General features: G+C 41.9%; 2 protein-coding genes across 2 annotated transcripts in view; both read left to right on the top strand.

The window, feature by feature from the left end:
* Nucleotides 1–203: 203 nt before the first annotated feature.
* On the top strand, nt 204–14,094 carry tbc1d19 (TBC1 domain family, member 19). Its single transcript, XM_029455287.1, has 21 exons — nt 204–439; nt 619–691; nt 789–834; nt 1,896–1,971; nt 2,245–2,319; nt 2,562–2,625; nt 3,580–3,626; nt 3,702–3,812; nt 3,943–4,015; nt 4,611–4,649; nt 6,371–6,483; nt 8,552–8,626; nt 8,785–8,847; nt 10,311–10,395; nt 10,580–10,624; nt 10,830–10,862; nt 11,035–11,144; nt 11,273–11,364; nt 11,919–12,034; nt 12,173–12,243; nt 13,239–14,094. Exons 1-21 carry the CDS (start codon nt 344–346, stop codon nt 13,311–13,313), a joined length of 1,578 nt encoding a protein of 525 aa, XP_029311147.1. The 5' UTR covers nt 204–343; the 3' UTR covers nt 13,314–14,094.
* A 2,003-nt stretch (nt 14,095–16,097) lies between these two features.
* stim2b (stromal interaction molecule 2b) overlaps nt 16,098–19,889 on the top strand; it is a 36,711-nt gene continuing 32,919 nt past the window's right edge. The window contains 1 exon segment of the mRNA XM_029454763.1: nt 16,098–17,308. Within this exon segment, the coding sequence (XP_029310623.1) occupies nt 17,176–17,308 (133 nt within the window). The 5' untranslated portion in view covers nt 16,098–17,175.

Below are 19,889 nucleotides of genomic sequence, written 5' to 3'. Positions count from 1 at the left end.
GTAAGGTAAACAAATGTATTATTTGCATCTGAACTGTAGTGGAGTAGAAGTGTAAAGCACATGAAACCTACCTCAAAACTGTGCTTAAGTACAGTGTTTAGTTACATCCCACCACTACAATATGCATTGTTTGTCACATGTGTGAAGTGCATGTATTTTACCGTGGGAACAGATATTTTCAAATGGGAACCAAAGTATCTGGTTCTTGTTTCCCCTGCACGCGCACTCACCGCCCTCAGTTGCTAAGTAACCTCTGCAAGGGGCGGCTGCCGCATAGCCGGATGCTGCTAGTGTACAATACATCAAATTGTGCCGTTTCAGTCGCAAAAGTCTGATAAAGAAGATGGACGAGGGCTCCGAGTTATCTCTGACCATCGCTCAGATCGTTCAGCGGCTGAAAGGAAGCCATTTACACTCTCAGATAGAGAGACAAGCCAAAGTGAGTGAGCTAGCTAGCTAGCATGTGGCTAACGAGCAGGTTGCTGTCAATCTCAGAGTGTCGTAAACAGTTGAATTAATACTTCCAGTTTGTCTTCATGTAAAAACACAGCGGACGAGCTCCATAACTTATAACATGTTCAACTTTTGTTTTTTATTCTTTTCCCAAATGTTATTTAGGAATGTTTACATCAACCTGAGATAAAATTGGAGTCCCTTAAAGAGGACGTACGCAGTTTTCTCAAAACATCAGGTAGGTCTTCTCCTGCACTCCTACACTGCCATATACCTATTGTTATTAAATTACAAGTTATTTGTGTGTGGTGATTACGTATTTTAATGTTTTACAGGCTGGGAAAGACAGCTACAGAATGCAGTGTACAGAGAACTGCATGTGTAAGTTACATTCAGTTTAAAATGTGCTATTTGTTTAACAGAACAGACACATCTGTGTGCACACAATTTGATTTAATGTGGTTTGTAATTGAGCTGTGTCCCATTAATAAATATGACAAATGATGCATAAAATTCTCAATATATAAAAGGTTTAATATGTAACTTTTCCTCATTAAAATTAAAACAAATAGACACCTATTTTATGTCATTATTCCAAATGTTTTTAAACTGCATGCGTCAGCGTTATGGTTGACAGAAGCTGTCATTAAATAGACTTTTTATCCAGTTTTAAGTTACACCAGATCGTGATTGTCTTTTTTCCACTATATATTTAACCGAATGAAGGGTTTTAGTTATCAGAAACTAAAAATTCAGTGTTTAAAAGCGTCTTACTGACATTTCTTGTTTTTGTCTCCTTGCCCTTTTAGTATTATTCTTGTCAAATGCTCACTTTATCTTATTTTGGAGAAACACTGAAAATATGGCGAGCAAGTGATTGTTAAATACTGCCAATTACTCTATAATAATCCAGATTTAGGGCCTTTTTAGTTCTCTTTTCATAATCGTTATTGGAATCTAAGAGCTAAAGAGCTGGAAAACTTTAAAAAGCTTTAAAAAGTCTTCCTCAACTGTGCTCTTACCTTTTTGAGAGGAAGCAAACCCTCCTTGCTCTCTTGAGGCTCAGACTGAAACATAGGACTCTTAATGCCTTGCTTTTAAAGGATAACGTATGCCTTTGACTAACACATCCTCCTTTTGGCTATTAGTCAACCCTATGTGCTGTTATAGGTGTTTAGACGAGGTCGAACGTTGTTTAACACTCTGAGACCTTGAGTCATTCAATATACCCTGAAGCGTGCTCAGTGGGGAAAAGACTGGAGACTGGAGATGCGTTGTGACTCATCTGAGCTTAATGTGCAGGGCACTAATGGTGCCTGTTTGTTTTAAAAAAAAATAATTATATTTGCCTTTTTGTTTTTACTTGTGGCATTTTTATGTATTTACTTGAGCAACCATTCGTCTATTCTACTGAAACGCGTCCTCCTCTTGCGTTTTTCTAGCCAGCTGCCCCCGAGCCATCCCGTGGCTCCTGCAGAGCATCTCAAAGAGCCGCTGGCCTACATGCGCAAGGCCCAGGTCAGTCTGTCTCCTCTTATCACCGTCACTCCTCACTTACTCTTCCCCGACCTCCCTGACTGATGTCTTCTTTGTCTGCCGATAACAAAAGCAACGCTCAGGTGTTTGTAACGTGCTATCCGAAGCCGAACGTTTCTAAACGTGTGTGTGTGTGTGTGTGTGTGTGTGTGTGTGTGTGTGTGTGTGTGTGTGTGTGTGTGTGTGTGTGTGTGTGTGTGTGTGTGTGTGTGTGTGTGTGTGTGTGTGTGTGTGTGTGTGTGCTCTCTTACACAGGCCAGCTGGGAGAAGCGTGTCCTAAAAAGCCTGAACAGCATGAGTACAGAGCTGGGAGTGCCTCTGGCTCGCATGGTAGCTAAAATATTGTCACTCACAGCTAGCATAGCATAATTACAACAGCATCTTAAGCGTGTTAGATAAACCCAGAAGCTGTAGCTGTAGAATGATAATAAGTACGCTAGTGTTTTTTTTTTTTAATAACTTGCTTCTGTGCACACATGATTTAATGTATGACCGCATTATTCCCATTTGACGTTTTCAAGATTGCTTCTGTGTTGTCGGTTTGAGATCCTCTCTTTCCGCCCACTCCGCAGAGGCCCGCAGTGGAGCAGAAGGAGCTCAGCAACAAATGGAACGAGATGGGCACAGATGAACCAGGTCTCCAGACATTACCCAGGGGTTTGGCCCCTGAGCAATCTGCCTTTTTATGAAAGATTAGTGTTGACGCATGTGTGCGCCTGTGCATCAGTCAGACGTCGGTGTGTTTTGCATCAGTTTAACACATCTCTGAACCAGATCTACCACTTCCATGTTTGCTTCTTTAACCAGTATTTATCTAGGGAGGATTTTTTTAAGGGGCCGGTGGACAGATGTTGATTCTGGTGTTCTGGTCTTCACAGACAGTCGCTTGCTAATATCATGATTCAAAGGTCAAAATCACAGCCTTTGGGGCTGCCTTTAATCACAGAGCTAATTAATAGCCCCCAAGCTGCTACAGTGGAGAGTATTTATTGGCATTTAGTCTCAGAAGACATGTCTCATAGCTCACCATGAAAACCTCTCAATGAACCATCCATTTGCACTTCAAGCCTGTACATTTGAACAGGACACGGTAACCTTGTTGTCCTGACAATGCTATCGCAGCTCACTGCTCATAGAATAACATTTAGGATGTGCCGTCCCCCCAGCTATAAACACTTTGGACTGTGAATATAGAAGCTGTCCAGACTCCTCTGGACGGAGCTGCGATTGCATGCAGTGCCCCTCCTTCCGTTCGAACCTTAACGTGCCCTCGTTTCTGGGGATGACGCGGCACTTTTAATTCACTGCCACGCTACCAAGACGGTGCGTGGAAGTCCCTTTTTGACTTTTGCAGAAGTGGCCAAATTGAAGTCGAGCGTCGCAAAGGCATTCTGAAGTATGTTCAAGTTCAAGTTGATTTTTAAATGGGCTTCACGGTTGGATTAATTTGTGTAGTCTAGGTTTAACAGCTGCTAAAACCTGTTCTGGAATAGCATTGTGTAAACATTGTGTAAACGTATCAGCTGGAAGTACCTCTCACAAAGTGTCCATGTACTTTAGAGCTACATTAATGTCTTTGTGTCTCTACAGATTTAACGAGCTTTAGGCCTGTATATGCCCCTAAAGACTTTCTGGAGGTAAGCAGATTTCTTGCCACTCAGAGTATTCAGTGCAGTTTATTATTTTATGCAACGCTATTGCTTTCTACACAGGTGTTAATCAGTTTACGGAACCCGAATCACGATAGCAGCGAGGACGTCGGCGTCAGGAGTCACTGGGGTCTCATCCAGGTTCCTCTCAATGTCAGGGACATCCCTCAGCTGGTAGGGACCCATGTGGACGTGTTGTTCACTGTGTCTGTTTATTCAGCGTATATAACATTATCTTGTAGTAAGCTTCCCCACGAAATGTATCGGTATGTGATTTTTCTTTTTGTGTGTGTTAAACTCTCAGAGACAGGCCTACTCGGAGCTGAACCTGACCTCTGGCCAGTTGGGGATTGATGACCATGCGCATATCCATCCAGGTATTCACGAAAAAGCGCAACTACACTTCTCCATGCACGACATGCTGGACACTTTCATATCTGTGTACAGTAAATATGCAACTGGTTAGCGTAGCTTAGCTTAAAGACTGGAAACAGGGGGAAACAGCTAGCCTCGCTCTGTCCAAGTTAATAAAATGAACCTCCCAGCGCATCTGAAGCTTATAGCAAATAACATGTTGCATCTTTGATCCATACAAAAGCTGAAGTGTGAAAACGATTACCTCCACGTTTCAAGCAATTCAGCAGCTATTCAATATCGCACCTAAACACATTTCTATTCCAGAGGCAATTAATCTGAAATAACACAAATAAATGTGTTTACCTCATGAACGCTGGGGTTTAACGGTGTGTGTATAGCATCTCCCACATGGCTGCATGGGGTTTCTCAAACAATATCTCTGTTAAATCCAGATATTTACATTGTCACAGCCTGGTGTTTAGACTTTAAATAGAATCGTATCCACCGTCTCTCTGTTTGTAAATCAAAGAGATAAAAGTAGTTTGAAAAACTGAGTCACCACCAGGCGATTTATTTACGAACCTGTTTTGTTCTGTCTTTCTCGTCCCTGCGCAGACTTGTTTGAAAACGAGTATGTTCAAATCGGGAAAAAAGGTCAGTGTTTTTCTGTTATTCTAATTCTTTAATTGAGGTATTTAAATGCATAATTGTGGGACACAAATGTATTTAAATAAAGTACAAATAATAGACCTGTAAGCGGGAAGTATGGAAGTCCACCCGAGGCTACAAGGAGTTTCATTACATTGTAATTATTCATTAGTGATCATTAGGACTGATTTAGTAAACACTTACACTCTGTAAGCTCAGGCTACAGTTGCAGCCTTTAAGTCTTCCTTGCGTTATGTAGTTTTGTGCTTTTTATATGTGTACTTACTTCAGAACATTACAGATCTGGTTTTATTTTTACATTAAAGACTCTTTTTCTGGAGCTCCGTATCAAAAATAATCTAATAATATCCTCTCTGAATCATTAAAAAAGAGTAAAACCTGAGAGGTGAATCCTTTTTATAGGCTATAAAGAGGTTGTGAGATGCATATAATCGTATATATAGAGTGCATGAGATAATACATCCAGCATATTTAGAAATATCTGTTTGACTCGCGCGCAGATAATCCCCGACGGCAGCTCCTGCCATTTAATGAATCGCCCTCTCAGGTGCGGTAATCGCCCCACGAGACACTTAACCTCTTATCTCATCGCTCTGCTATGAACCCATTGTAAACACCAAGCTTATTATGGACACCAATCAGACATCAATCGACGAGATTCGTAAAAACACGAGCTGTATTTTATATACACAGCCTGCCCACAAAGGCCCCGTTCCACTTCTTCACCCGAGGGTTGGCTCCGGAGCTGCGAGTTGTTTTCCAGGATAAGTGTTAAGTGCACTCGAATAGGAAATTTAAGAGGTTAGGAGTGCGTTCGTTTATGTTATGACTGGCCAGCACCTTAAGTCGAGGGCTGTGTGTTTTTTTTTGCTACTGTCACAACAGAGATTTAGGGCAGAATGGAGATGTGGGAGAGGTTGTTTCCAGCATTTGTCTGAGTGTTTTTTGGAAAAGTTATGTAATAAGCACCATTGTGGGAATGTCTGTGTTATGGTTTTCAGAGAGAGAGAGAGAGAGAGAGAGAGAGAGAATGAAAGTGTGAACCTGTGAGTGCGTTTGAGTCCACGACTTCATGCTGCAGCTTTCTTTTACATTAATCAGTGTCATGACATATTTGTAGACAGTAGTTTTCATCATTTATCTTATTGTTTTATGGGTGCATCAACGTCCCCTGTTAAAATATGTTTTATTTGGGTCCTAATGGATGTCATCCTTTCCAAGTTTTCGTGGCAAAAACAAACCTCTTAACAGTTTTTGAGTTGTTGTCGTGCTCTTGTTATTCAAGACGTGCAGGTGTTCATTTTCCCAGCTGCTGTTTGTACATATTATGTGATTCTGCCAGCGACTCATGAGGCTTTATATTGATTTTTGTCGGTCAGATGCATTAAAAAAAATAGTTTGAATATAATTAATTTGATGTCATTTAATTTATAAATGCAATTTAATTTTTAAAGATATATTTATTAAATTGAGTTAATTAAATTAAATTAAAATCAATTCAATATAATTAATTTGATGTAATTTAATGGTATATATTTATTTTATTTTTACTCAATTTAATTGTATTATTTGAGTTAATTTAATTCATTGTAATTACATTTATTTTGAGTGAATAATTGAATGTAATTTAAATGAATTTCGTCACTAAAGCTATGCATGTGTCTAGGCACTAAAGAGGCAACTTTGTTTGTCTCTTTTTGGTGCAGTGGTCCTGGAGCAGGACAGTGCAGCAGCGCAGCAGTACAGTAGGCAGGGCTGTTCCAACGGGCTCCGGGCAGACCTGTGGGCCCTCATCCTTAACTCTACTAACCAGCCCCAGGTACTACATGCATACACCACACACACACACACTAACACACAGCTGAGTTGAACCCTTGTGCTGTCTGTCAGCTTGTCGTTATGAAGCGGACGTGCACACACAGCTGCAGTGATTCCCAAACTGCATGTTTACTGCAAGGTGAAGTTTTCGCAGTGAACGCTCAGGTCTTTTTTGGACCTATTGTGCACTTGTGTCAATGGAGGATTCTAATTTTGTCTTCCGGGATTTACGCTGTACAGTAAAAACCCAACATAGACACGGACTGACCTGCGACATACTCTGTGTATTAACCCCCTGTTCTGTTTATCTTAGCTTTATCTTAGCTGCGGCTTGTCCCGTGTGTACAAATGCTAAGATAATCAAATCCTGGTGATTTAGCACAGTTAGCCCAAACAGAGCAGCTGCCTGCCTGTGTGGCAAAGTGCTGCGTAAACGCTGGAGTCCAGAGTCTCCCGTTGAGGCCAAGTCGATAAAACAATGCTTGTGATGGGAAGATTGATTTGTGAGGGAGTGTTACAGGGACCTGACGGAGATCTGGAGAGTGTTAGGATGGCTCTGGACGGCACAAGGGCAAACGCATTAAACAGTCAGAGTTGGCTAAGGACAGTATGTGCATTTATCGCGTTTTTTTTAGCTGAATTTATTTTATGTCCTGTCCACATTACCACGATTAATGTTTAAACCTTTTTCCCCTCAGCTGTCAAAATGACCATCTCTGTTTCTGTTCTGCTCACATCCGCAGCTGATCTGACCCGTCTCAAACCGGAGACACGTTTGAGTTTAACCATGTGGTCGGAAACGAGATACCCATCCTTTTTAAATTTGGTTTAAGCCTTCTGTCGTCCCCCGTCAGAATGCATAAACTTGATGTATCCGTATAGAACTGGAACTTCACTTGGTGCAGAAATATCCATTATATACACAGTGAAGGAAATAAGTGTTTGATCCCTTACGTCATATAAAAGATATCAATTGATTTGCCATTAATGGTGTGAGATGAGTATTTGATCCACTTGCAACCAACAAGAATTCTGTCTCCGACAGACCGGTTAGTTGAGTCCTTTCGCTTTAAGGAAGTACTCCTAATATCAACCTGTATACAGACACCTGTCTCAACTCGTTACCTGTGTAAAAGACACCTGTCTCAACTTGTTACCTGTATAAAGACACCTGTCCACAGAATCAATCAATCAGAATCCAACCTCTCCACCATGGGTTAGTCTGAGGACATCAGGGACAAGACTGTGGACCTGCACAAGGCTGGATGAGCTACAAGACCATCAGCAAGCAGCGGGTGAGAAGGAGACGACTGTTTGTGATTCGAAAATGGAAGAAACACAAAATGACCATCAATCGCCGTCGGTCTGGGGCGCCACGCAAGATCTCGTCTCGTGGGGTATCGATGATCATGAGAAGCTGAGGGATCAGCCAAGAACCACACGGGAGGAACTTCCTGCATTAAGGGGTGAATGGACGCGGCAATGTACCGTAAAATCATGGCCGATAACCTCCTTCCCTCAGCCAGGACACTGACAATGGGTCGTGGATGGATCTTCCAGCACGACAATGACCCAAAACATACGGCCAAGACAACAAAGGAGTGGCTAAAGAAGAAGCACATTAAGGTGATGGAGTGGCCTCGCCAGTGTCCGGACCTTAATCCCAGAGAAAATCCGAGGAGGGAGCTGAAGCTTCGAGTTGCCGAACATCAGCCTCGAAACCTGAAGGATTTGGAGAAGATCTGTAAAGAGGAGTGGACCAAAATCCCTCCTGAGATGTGCGCAAACCTGCTGACCAACTATAAAACATGTCTGACCTCTGAACAAGGGTTTCGCCACCAAATACGAAATCATGTTTTGCAAGGGGATCAAATACTTATTTCCTTCACTGTGTGTATATACGCCCTTTATTACTGTGTGATTTTTTGTTTTTGTTTACATATGTAATTTGTCAACAATTACAACACGAGCCACACATTATTGGGGCTGTGGATATGATTTAATTTAAATATTGTATTATATAAGGTATTGCACGCATAATAAAATGTGTTTGATCTCTGCCGTTTCAGGATGTGATGCATTATGAACAGCTGACGGCCGGAGTCATACAGCATGACCTGCTGGTGGACAACCTCATCTATAAGGTACGCTCCTCTACACCGTCACTGCTCATGTTTAGGAAGCTGCATAGCCAATTTTAAAATTATTTTCTCATACTTGTGTTAGCTGTACCGTTTCCTGTACGTTCCTCCTTTTTGACATGTGGGATTAAAACGTAATTGTAAATGCCCCTGCCCACCAGGATGTGAAGCTCACCGCCAGTAATGACGACTACTACTTTGTGTTTGAAGATTTCCTCTATCAGGTAGGGACGACCCTCAGCTCTCCACCTTTTTACCATCAAATATCCTTTAATAAAATAAGCAACAATCACCTTTTCTCAACTGAGAGCACGGACAAAACACAAATACGCTAAGAGTTTGTTGTTTCATAAAGATAATCGCTTTTTAAGTCAACATAGTTGCATGCGCTCCTTCAGTTATTAAATACAATCACTGCCTCATCAAAATGAAACTTCTTCATTCCACGAGACAATAGCTTGAGCATCACCCAGGAATGATTTGGCACATGTAAGTTGAGTTTCTGTATGACAGCATTCCTCTTCACCTACAGTTACGGATACGACCTGTTGTTATTAGCTTCTCTGATAGTCGGCGCTCTGTTTGCCTTCGGTGCCGAGAGACGATCGTATAAACTCGGCAACCGGATTATTCCGCAGCTGTTAGTCTTTGGTGGCTGATGAGCACTCGGGTGTTGCAAGAACACATCTCTGGTGTAACCGTCAATATTGACTGATGGTAAACTCACTAGGCAGTAAAAGAATCCACTCGGAGCGTGGATTCATTCTAACCAGAGGAAAAGGAACGCTTAGAAAGGTCTTAAGAACACTAAAGAAGAGACGTCACATTATTATGATGTGTTCAAAGTAAATGCTTTTTAATGTAGGAAATAGATGAGGAATACATACACCTACAAAACAGAGTTCATACTAAATAAAATAACATTTACATCAACTTTCTTATGATTTGTAAAGACAAACATTATTTTTTTTTAAAGGGACAGTTCACCCTAAAATCAAAAATAAATATTTCTTCCTCTTTTCCGATATCTCCCCACAAGCAATTTAGAGTGATGAATAGCACTCCTTGTAAGAGGTATGCATTTTTGATTTTGGGGTGAACTGTCCCTTTAAGCTTTGTCCCGCCTCCCAGTATAACATCCATCGCAAACAGACACAATCACTTTAAGTATGACGGTAGACCACCCTGTAACCAGCAAGTACAATTAAAGGTCAGGCAAGAGGCACGCTATAGCTCTTATTTGCCGTTGTTGTTTTTTTAATAGTATTCTTTAAATGGCTGCCGGTCTCATCTTTGCCTAGAGAGATTATTTCCCTTCTGGTGTAATTTATCTGAAGTAGCTGGTGGAAATTAAATTGTTTCTGAAAAAGACTCAGAAATTGGATTGTAATGGAAAGAGCTCCCACTTATACGGTCATTTTGCGAAATAGGCAGCCACCCGGGGCTCCGTTGCTATTTGCTTCGGTACATCCTGAAACGCTGGCTCCAGGTGTGCTGCTTTAATAGAATTAAAAGCAAAGCCCCGCACAAGGCCGTCATCGGCAAAACAACAAAAAAAAAGCCGTGTCCTTTTTATCCCCTTGTTGCCAGGCAAAACTGATGTTACATTATTGTGGATGTAATCCACGCCTACGTGTGTGTGTGTGTGTGAGAGTGTTAGTTTAATACCAAACCTGTGTGTTCCCAGGTGTTGCTGTGTTTCTCTCGTGACACAGCCGTCTTGGAGCACTTCAAATACAACAGTGCTACTCCTCCCAAATCCTTTATCCAGGGTGAGATGATGTGGCCTTCACCAAGGACAAGGACACACACACACACACACACATCAAATCAAATCACACAAATTCACAGGGGTGCCACTTCGCATCGTGTCTACACACCGATACCTGTGCATGTGCATGACTTTGCTGTGATGTAGGTCTTGGTTATTGATTGATCTGTGTGTCTGTCTAACAGGGAAGGGAGGAGATGAAGAGTGTGCTGTTGTTTATCCTCCCAACGGTGAGCCTGCAACTCCACATCACATTATGTTATATAGGAAACCACTAAAACTCACTTATTCACATGTAGCATTTTGGTCATCAGTGAAAGAGTAATTAATATAAATATATATATGCCCCTTATCTACATTGATGATACAATACATGTGTGTGTGTGTGTGTGTGTGTGTATTCAGTGCACTGACTGAAAAATCCAATGTGCACAGGTGTAATCCCTTTTCATGGATTTTCAATGTATGGTGAGTATATGTTGCACCATCTCACTATTAACTGGCAGGAGGAACACTGCAAGAGCAAGATATAAGTGTGTGTGTGTGTGTGTGTGTGTGTGTGTGTGTGTGTGTGTGTGTGTGTGTGTGTGTGTGTGTGTGTGTGTGTGTGTGTGTGTGTGTGTGTGTGTGTGTTCCACAGTGGCACCTTTGTGTTTCTTGTACAACGAGCCATCCAAGCTGTACAGTGTATTCAGGGAAATGTACAACCGCTACTTCTTCAGATTACACTCCATCTCCTCCTCTCCCTCGGTAATCTCACTGATTTAAAATAAATGTTTACGTAACTACTGCCAAAAGTCAAGATTAAAATATCCTGTTTTCTTTGCGTACATCTTCCTTCATGCATGTGTTGAACTTGTGCACATGTGCTCCTGCAGGGGATTGTATCTTTGTGCCTGCAGTTTGAGCGGCTGCTCCAGACACACCTGCCTCAGCTCTTCTACCACCTTCGACAGATCGGGGCGCAGCCGTGAGTCAGCCTTCCTTCCTTCCTTTTGTGCTTCTGTGTCACTCCGCATGTATCCACAGAAAATAATTCCAGTGAAACGATGGTACAGCATACGTGTTGCTATTCTGTATTCTTTCATTTTAATTTAGGGTACACCTTTCCTAAAGTCCTGAAGGTCCTTCGACTGACACGTTGCAGTTAAATGCAAACCTGCTCAGTGAATCTTGTGAAATGATTCTGCGCCTGAATCTTGAATGACTTGTACATGACTTGACTTGTACGTCTGCAGTGAAGAGACTTCACCTTCAAGAAGAAAGTTCAGCATGCTTGTCTTTTTTAATCATATCAATAATAATGAAAAACTTATCTAATAGAATAGATAAATAAATACATATGGATACAACTAAATGATATTTCTGTATTTAGCTGGTGTTTATATAACATCAACATATAGGAGGGTGCACACAAGTCATGGTTCTGTTAGGAGCTTCTGCCATCTTGTGGTGAATTACTGGAATTACAATTTCCTACAACATTTCCAGGAGCCTGAAGATGTGATGGTTTTGTTCCCCCAGGTTGCGCATGGCCTTCAAGTGGATGGTGCGGGCCTTTTCTGGCTATCTGTCTACTGACCAGCTGCTTCTTCTCTGGGACCGAATCCTGGGCTACGACTCGCTGGAGGTAGTTGCAGGTAAGAGGTTGTTGCACTCCTGCAACACAGCCTGGATATTATGATCTTCCACATCCCTTGGTGCTCTTATCTCTCCGTATCTAAACCCCCTCTTCTTCATATTGCCATCCTCCACTTCTCTGCTGTTACTTCCTCCAGTCCTAGCAGCCGCTGTGTTCGCCTTCCGCGCCGAGAACCTGATGGAAGTGACGTCGCTGGCCTCAGCTGAGGTATGTTCGTCTCACATTAGACTTCTCTGTGTGTGTGTGTGTGTGTGTGTGTGACTCCAATCCTTTCCCTGTACCCCACATACTCCTGGAAGGCTGTAAATAGCTGTTGATGATCAGCCAGTACCAGTAACCCAGTCTTCTGCATAGACATGTCTGGAAAAAATGGCTGGCCGGACACTTAAGAACTCTTACCCCTGTTTGAGTCTTTCGGCCTCCACATCCCGACACCCCTTCCACTGAAAAGGAGCAAACTTTGTTATTCCAAAAAGACAGAACCGATGGCGTCTTTCTGCACAGAATCGTGTTGATAAAGTTTGAAATCCGTCGTGCAAATTTGCCACGCACACACGTATTAGCTTTCTGCACTCATGTCGTGTTATTATAGTAATGTTATTCTTGTGCATGCCTGCACTGTATACCGTTCCCGCTCCCATACTGTGGTCCCACTATCATATGACTGAAACCAGGAGTAAACCATACGATGACTCGCCTCACTCCCACTCTTCCCCTGAGGGTGAGGGGGTTAAACTACAATGTGATGCCTGGGGCGACAGGCTTGATCTGCTGCTCTAAGACGCTAGCCGGCACTATTTGCTTGCTCATTTACCACCTGCCCCAGCAGAGAGAAGATATCATAACATACTGCTCCTCATCTTATAATTAGAACCTCAGGCCCAGCGTTGAAATATTAAACCCTCTCTCTTGACATGATAGGGGCCCTAAATTTAATCTCCCACCGATCCTAAAAGGACAGGGGTGGGGAGCGGTGAACTCTTAAGCAGGGATTGTCGCTTCCCAAGGATCCTGCATCATCATCATCATCATCATCATCATCATGCATGTGTGGGTCATTTTTTAAATCTTGAAATAGGTCTCTTTAAAAAAAGAAAAAGGGTGAGGGTTATAGCCCTTCTCCTGGGCGAAGGTGAGATTGCTTCGATCAGGAGGGGCGTGAATTTATTTGTGTTTTTTTTGTTTGACATGCACACCTACAGGCTGTCCTCGCTGACCTTTCAACTCTGAAGGTCATGCCGCTCATCCAGATCTTTCTATTTGCCACCGCCATCTGAGGAGCGCGGAAAAACTGCAGGATGTGAGTCGTGGTGCGGACAGGGGACGTACCACGTGTGCCATAACCACACCATGAATCACCCATGAAGAAACGGCAGCCTAGAGAGTGTGTGTGTGGGTGTGGGTGTGGGTGTGTGTGTGCTATCAAGACATAATAAAGGAAATCCTACATAACACACTTCATCTTGCACTAGTTCAAGCAGAAAAAGCCAAACCCCTCTTTAGCATGGATGCACCATAAATAGTGAATTCTATCATGTTATTAGATAGTATACAGTATGTAAGTATAGCCTACAGACCAGTAAGGTTAAGCTAACCTTCTTAAGCCATATGCTCTGCAGGAAAGACGATACCCACAGCATTGCTCAGATCAGCTGAGGAGCTCATTAGGAGCCGAGTCGCATGAAGCAGTAATTGTATTGCGATAGCCGCGCGCAAAAGAGAACAACATCTCCAAGCTTGGCTAACGACGTGTTAATTAGCTCGTGCAATTTACTCTGCTCCGTAGCTCCTGCTTGTTGTAACACTATTAGATAATGTTGATGCTGATGAATAAGAAGATTGTAAGCGTTGTATTGAGAGAAATAGTCAACGGGATTAATATTCAACTGTGTATACACATCATGTATTGTATTTATGAAGCGTATTACTGCTTAAGGGACATTTAGCACCTCTCGTGCCAGTATTTATTTTAATTCTAATTCATTTAACATTTATTTTAAATTATGCATTTAATTCCTGAATATATATATATATATATATATATATATATATATATATATATATATATATATATATATATATATATGCACCTATTTTGTACAGTTTTTAAAGAAATAGTGTATTTCACCTTTTAATTTCAATGCAATCGAATCATTTCCTTCTGTATTATTATTATTATTATTATTATTATTATTATTATTATTAACAGTATTCTTTGTCGATGCCATGTATTTTATTCAACACATTTTAATGTCTATTGCAACTTCAAATAACACCTTTTTTTTTCTTTTTATGAAATAAAGTTTTGTTGAATTGCCTCCTCTTGGTTATTAAATAAAGCCTTTAAAAGGCGTAGACCTTGAAATGTCTGGCAGCTTTTCAGTCGGTCTTGCTTCAGTACTTTAGTGCCTGATCTTTCCCGCTCCTTAATTGAATTTTTCTCTCGGCTTGTGTGACTTTGTGTAAATATTTGGACAGGAAGTGCTGTATTTTGGAATCTCACCATAGGCATTGCTAGAGAAGGCTGAAAAGGTAAGTAGCAGGTAGCAGCATTGAGGGACTTGACCTTCTGCCCCCTCCACCGCCCTCCTCCCACATGTAGCATCTGCTCTATTCCTCCCTCGTTGTTGGCCGCCTTCCTCCCTGCTGCCCCCTCAGCTAGCTCGTATCGAATTATGCTGTTCTTCTCTTTCGTATCTCTCCCTCTCTCCCTGCTGCATCTACCACCTGTTTACTGGGACACCCACGGCTGACTCTTATCATGCACCTGCTTTGGCCCCCTGAAGTCTGTTCCTCCTGAGACGACCATTACCTGCTGCGTAGTTTACTCACACGGAGGTCCCTCCTGGTGGCTGACGTGTTGCATGGCAGGGAGATGTGACTTCTGTCCATCAACGCTCTGAGGTTGACCATCGCTGAAAGATGTCTTGTTGAAAGCTGTATTAAGAGACAGCTTGAACCACTATGAGGTTAGATGTTTAACCATGTCAAATTGAACATTACAAAGAAACAGCCCTGTGCACTGCCCCACCACCCGTCCCGGTTGTGTTTAGACAGAGTCCAATTGCATACTGACAAAGACTTATCGAGAACCACCAACATGTAATGTAAAGCTGGAGTCTGTAACGAGGTCTATTCTTTACTAAAAGTAGTGCAGCCTAATGTTATCCTGGTCAGAGGTACCAGATGTTCTGTTTTAATCAATGCTGCTGTCTACAATGGGTCTGTCATTTTTCTAGTGAAAACATTTTCATGAAAAATATGGTTGCTACTGTATTTCTGCTCTGATCTAATGGTTTAACACATCCTGTACGATTGGAGCGGTTTAATTGTAAAGAAGCACATGACATGAACATGCATAGAAGATCATTCATGAAATAGTTTTAAAGGTAAGATTAAACTACTGTTTCCAATCCTGGAACTTTGCAATGCATGCCATGTGTTGGGCTCATTTAGTAATATAAATAACCAATTATTGATCGCTTTGTAGTGGTTATTCATAATAAGAACTATTATTCTTATTAGTAATAGTATGTGGTTGGTGTTTTTAGTTTTTTTTTTGTGGAGTATTTCCTTATTAAAGGGAGAGTCGAAATGTTTTGACATGGGTGGGGTCATTTATTTATTTATTATTTTCCTTTGTATTATATATGGGTTGGGTTTGGGGATATTTTCAAGGGGCCCCATAATTTCCAAAAATAAATGGCATTAAATGGCTTCAAATTAAAGAACATGGCTTAATCAAGAGAATTGCTATAAAAAAACACCGGTCCTTTAACACCGACTTTTATTTCCCGCGCTGAGCGCCTTTAAAAAATCTGACCAAAAAATGTGCTCCCTGAACGAACCAATTAGATTCTGCCATGTTGGGACACTCCAGCCAATCAGAACGCTCAACGAGGAGGGGAAACTTGCATAGAGTGGGGAAGTGAAGAACAATGAAGCGGGTATCATCCTCCTCCGCGTCACCATGAGAAGGAACAAAAACACTAAGTTTCTGACGAGGATTCTTCAGTTTAAGACAACAAATAACACCCGGAAGTAGTGAGTTGTGTCGCCTGGTAGCATGAGATTAATGCACCTCTAAAAAAAACAAAAACAAATCCCTCCGCTCATGCATCGCACGCGGCAGTAGTCGTGGCCAAATCCAAACCCCTCTTTTTGCATACTGACTTCCGCCCCGCTCGTGCTTTCCCTCCCTCTGCATCGGCCGGCGAGCAGCTGATATGACAGGAGGATACAGTATCACACTGAGCCGTGAAAAGCTGACTTAAAAACTTCATTTAGAAAGTAGGCGGATGTCGCACGCGGTTGATATAGGTCGGATACGGATTAGGGGAAACGGACGAAGAAGTAGCGAATGTATTTTTTGATGCGATGGGATTTGCTACTTTCGTGTGAAGAGGCGGACCTATGAGACGCTGCGAGTTCAATATGCTGAAGCTGTCCCCGGTGTTTGTATACTGTACGTGGAAGTACAGAGACTATTTTCTTCAAACTCACAGGTTTACGTAAAAGGATTTTTTATACAGCACTTGATAATATTTAAAGCTGCCGGATATCCTCGGTAGAAAAGTACCAAAAACTACCAATTTGGTGTGTTTTTGTTTTGGACAGGGAATTCCTTCAGAGGCTTGCATGTGCTTTGCTTTTTTTTTGTGTGTGTGTGTTAGCTAATATATCTTTTTTTTAATTCATACAATTAGACATGGGGGACTGGCTTGTCGTTGCTCACAGCAGTCACCCCTCTGAAACAGCCATTAAACCCATTGGAGACTATTAGTCTTATTTGGGGGGGGGGGGGGGGTCTAATTTCAAAGTCGGTGACCCACGATGAACTATTATCTTGTAGGTTATTTTTTACGGTTTTGTTACAGCTATGACTGCTCCTGTTTTAGCTGTTAGCCGGTAGCAAACTGCGTTTTTTATTTTAATTTAAGTTGGTGCATTTTCCAGGTGTCTCTTTTAATTGTGACACCCCATATTTCTTCTGCTTAAAAAGACTGTTTTTTTTTTTTTTTTTTTTTTTTGGGACTGGCTATTGCTCTGCTTTCCAGTCTGACATTTTTTTTCGGGATTGCCCCAGTCATCCCCACTCCCAGTCCCACGGATTTTTTTCCCTTACCTCATTTTTCAACCATGAGTTACATCCACAAGGTATTGAATGTATTTCTACGGGGGCTCGTCATCTATGCGGTACTGGGCTTGGAGTGCACTTACTCGAATGATCTACCCAGCCACTCGTCTGATGCTGCAAATGTAGCCACCACAGGTAAGCGCAGTCCATGTCGTATACAAGTGTCTCCATGTACTCCCCTCTCCCCCCTTCTTCTTGCTCCCACTGGCTTTCTCAGGGAAATCCGAGGAATGTCCTGCGCAGGGGCTTAATGGAAAGTGATGCATTTTATGTCGACAGTCACCTTTCTTCCCCCCCTCCTTCCCCCCCCCCCTCCTTCCCCCTCTGTACATTGCTAGGGATTGCATGACATGACAGGAATGCACGATGCATCCTCACTGAGGGTATTTACTGTGATGGTGCCCTTCATGTGCCACTATGGATGCTATAGAGGGTAAACCTACTGCCACACATAGTAACACACATGCAGCGTAGTAAGTAGCATCACATGTATGCTACACAAGATGTGCTCTGTTTACATTAGTTTGCGGATCACTGCCAGAAGGCCACAGGTGACCCCCCCCCCCCCTCTGAAATGGTGCAATTGACATAACCCTAATGAGAGGATGATTTGCACCTGTTTCAACCAGCCAATACTAATTATTTTAACATGTTAAATTAGGGCCCACGCATGGTGAGGACAAAGGTGTGTGTCCTTTATTTATTTTTACATCTTTGTTATTGTTTAAAGCCGTAGTTCTACTTGTATATTAAAAATTAAAAATGTCTGCTAGCATATAGTCATTGCAAGGCCACTTGACTGAATCTGATACTGTTATAGATATCTGAATACCACCATGCTATTATGTTAGAAGTCTATTAGTGACTATTTTAATTTAAGTTATTGTACATTTGGATGTCTTCCTTTTTTACTTTTCTTTGAGGTTTTGCTTTCATCCTCTTAGAGATGATAGCCGTTCTCGCTAACTTGGACCGTGTAATTGAAAGTGCACCATAGACTAAGGTCAAACGAGACGCCATCTGTAATACCTGGTGTAGACATTTATATAAACCATTTTTTCAAAATGTCATTCTTTCTAATCTATCATGACAACCCTGCAGAGATTTAGTTATGGTTGTTTTTACGCCTTTTACTTGTTTTCATGCACTTGACAGCTTGTTAGAACTCCTCTCTCTGTTATTGCTCGTTCAGATGACATTGCAAAACTAGGATTTTAAAGGAATAGTTCGTCATTTGAGGGAAATTGGTGCTTCTACACTACTTTTTATTATTTGGTACGACTTGAACAAATAATTGTTAATAACTGCGCATTAGAGGTTACCTTTGCTGTTTTGCTGGGCAACATACTGAACCTCCAAGCTCGAGATGACATGCGTGTGAATGTTTATCGCACCTTGTATGGCAGCCAGTGTGTTTTTTAAATGTGTGAAAGACTAGAAAAGCTCTGTATAAATGCAGTACATGTATGCTAAGCTATACGCTAACTCGCTGCGGGTTGCAGGTTCATATAGTTTGGATACATATGAGCAGGGTTTCTAGAAAATCCCCATTTTTCTACCTTTTTTGGACATTTCCTGCAGCATATTGTGACTCTCATCAGAGGATGACATTCTTGTTGTCATGGAGATGATACTGTTGACCCCCCCCCCCCTCTTGTAAAGAAACCTTTGTTATGACCTCTCCTCCATATGTGATCCCTTGTTCTCATGAGATTGAAATTCCATGCTTGGGTCATGCGATAACAAGTTTCAACTTTTATTTGACCCCAAAGGGTAATTGGTTTTTGCAGACTGCAACATGGAACAAACACGAAACCACATTAGTCAGAGTAGCGCAGACTCGGCCGCACCGCATCAATGAAAAAGCAAAGTCATCGGAACAGAAGTAAGAAATATACAGGATGATTAGTACCTGTCATCCCCTTATATAAAAGTAAGGGCGGATTGTTAAGCAAACGTGTGTCACGGATGCAAATATTAGAGCTGTGCTTTGCATTAAATACTCTTTGTGTTTACATTTCCATAAGACCAACTAGTCCCTGCACCTGAAGACGCTCATAAAGCCTCGTGAACGGATCTATACATTTATGTTTATCTAGCAGATCTGCCCCGGCCTGTCTGTAAAGGTTGCCGGAGAATATAATAAACCACGTCCCAGACAGCTGTTAAGCATTCATGACTGTCTGTTTACAAGTGTTAAGCAGCGCCTTAAAATAAATCAGGGGTATACGGTATATTGATTAATAAGGGGAGAAGCACACTTGCCCTTTAACACAAACGACACTTGGACACAGTGAACATGAGCCACGGGACGCGACGTCTCCCGGTGAACAATGCAGTGGATAGTGGTGACTTAATACAGTGTCAGTACACATGAGCGCAGCGTTACCCGTTTCCCAGCCGGCCGCGTGGATAGGTCAGCTGCCTTTTTCACTGGTCTTGGCGTCAGGCGAGGAAAACACAGTGTGTGTGTGTGTGTGTGTGTGTGTGTGTGTGTGTGTGTGTGTTCATGTAGCTCCTGTATATGTCACAGAAACAACAAGAGTACATCTGGTGCTTTTTGATGTTCTTATCATCATGCGCTGCACAGATCTGACAACTCCTACTGCTGTTATCCCCACAATGATCTTTTAATACAAGTTAGTTTTAAAGCTTTAAAGTAAGACTGTAACCTTTTTTTTAAAGGAGTCGTATTGTTCCTCTTACGAATTCATAG

Source organism: Cottoperca gobio, chromosome 18 (assembly GCF_900634415.1).
Source record: "Cottoperca gobio chromosome 18, fCotGob3.1, whole genome shotgun sequence".
Taxonomy (NCBI): domain Eukaryota; kingdom Metazoa; phylum Chordata; class Actinopteri; order Perciformes; family Bovichtidae; genus Cottoperca; species Cottoperca gobio.
The sequence above is the reverse complement of the archived record's forward strand: the minus strand, read 5'-3'. Positions and strand labels throughout refer to the sequence as shown.

Excerpts from the sequence above, each read along its gene's own strand:
- tbc1d19 (XM_029455287.1), top strand. The coding sequence starts at position 344 with ATGGACGAGGGCTCCGAGTTATCTCTGACCATCGCTCAGATCGTTCAG. Across the intron at positions 4,650-6,370 it reads TGTTCAAATCGGGAAAAAAG|TGGTCCTGGAGCAGGACAGT; the intron begins GTCAGTGTTTTT and ends TTTTTGGTGCAG. Across the intron at positions 10,863-11,034 it reads TCATGGATTTTCAATGTATG|TGGCACCTTTGTGTTTCTTG; the intron begins GTGAGTATATGT and ends TGTGTTCCACAG.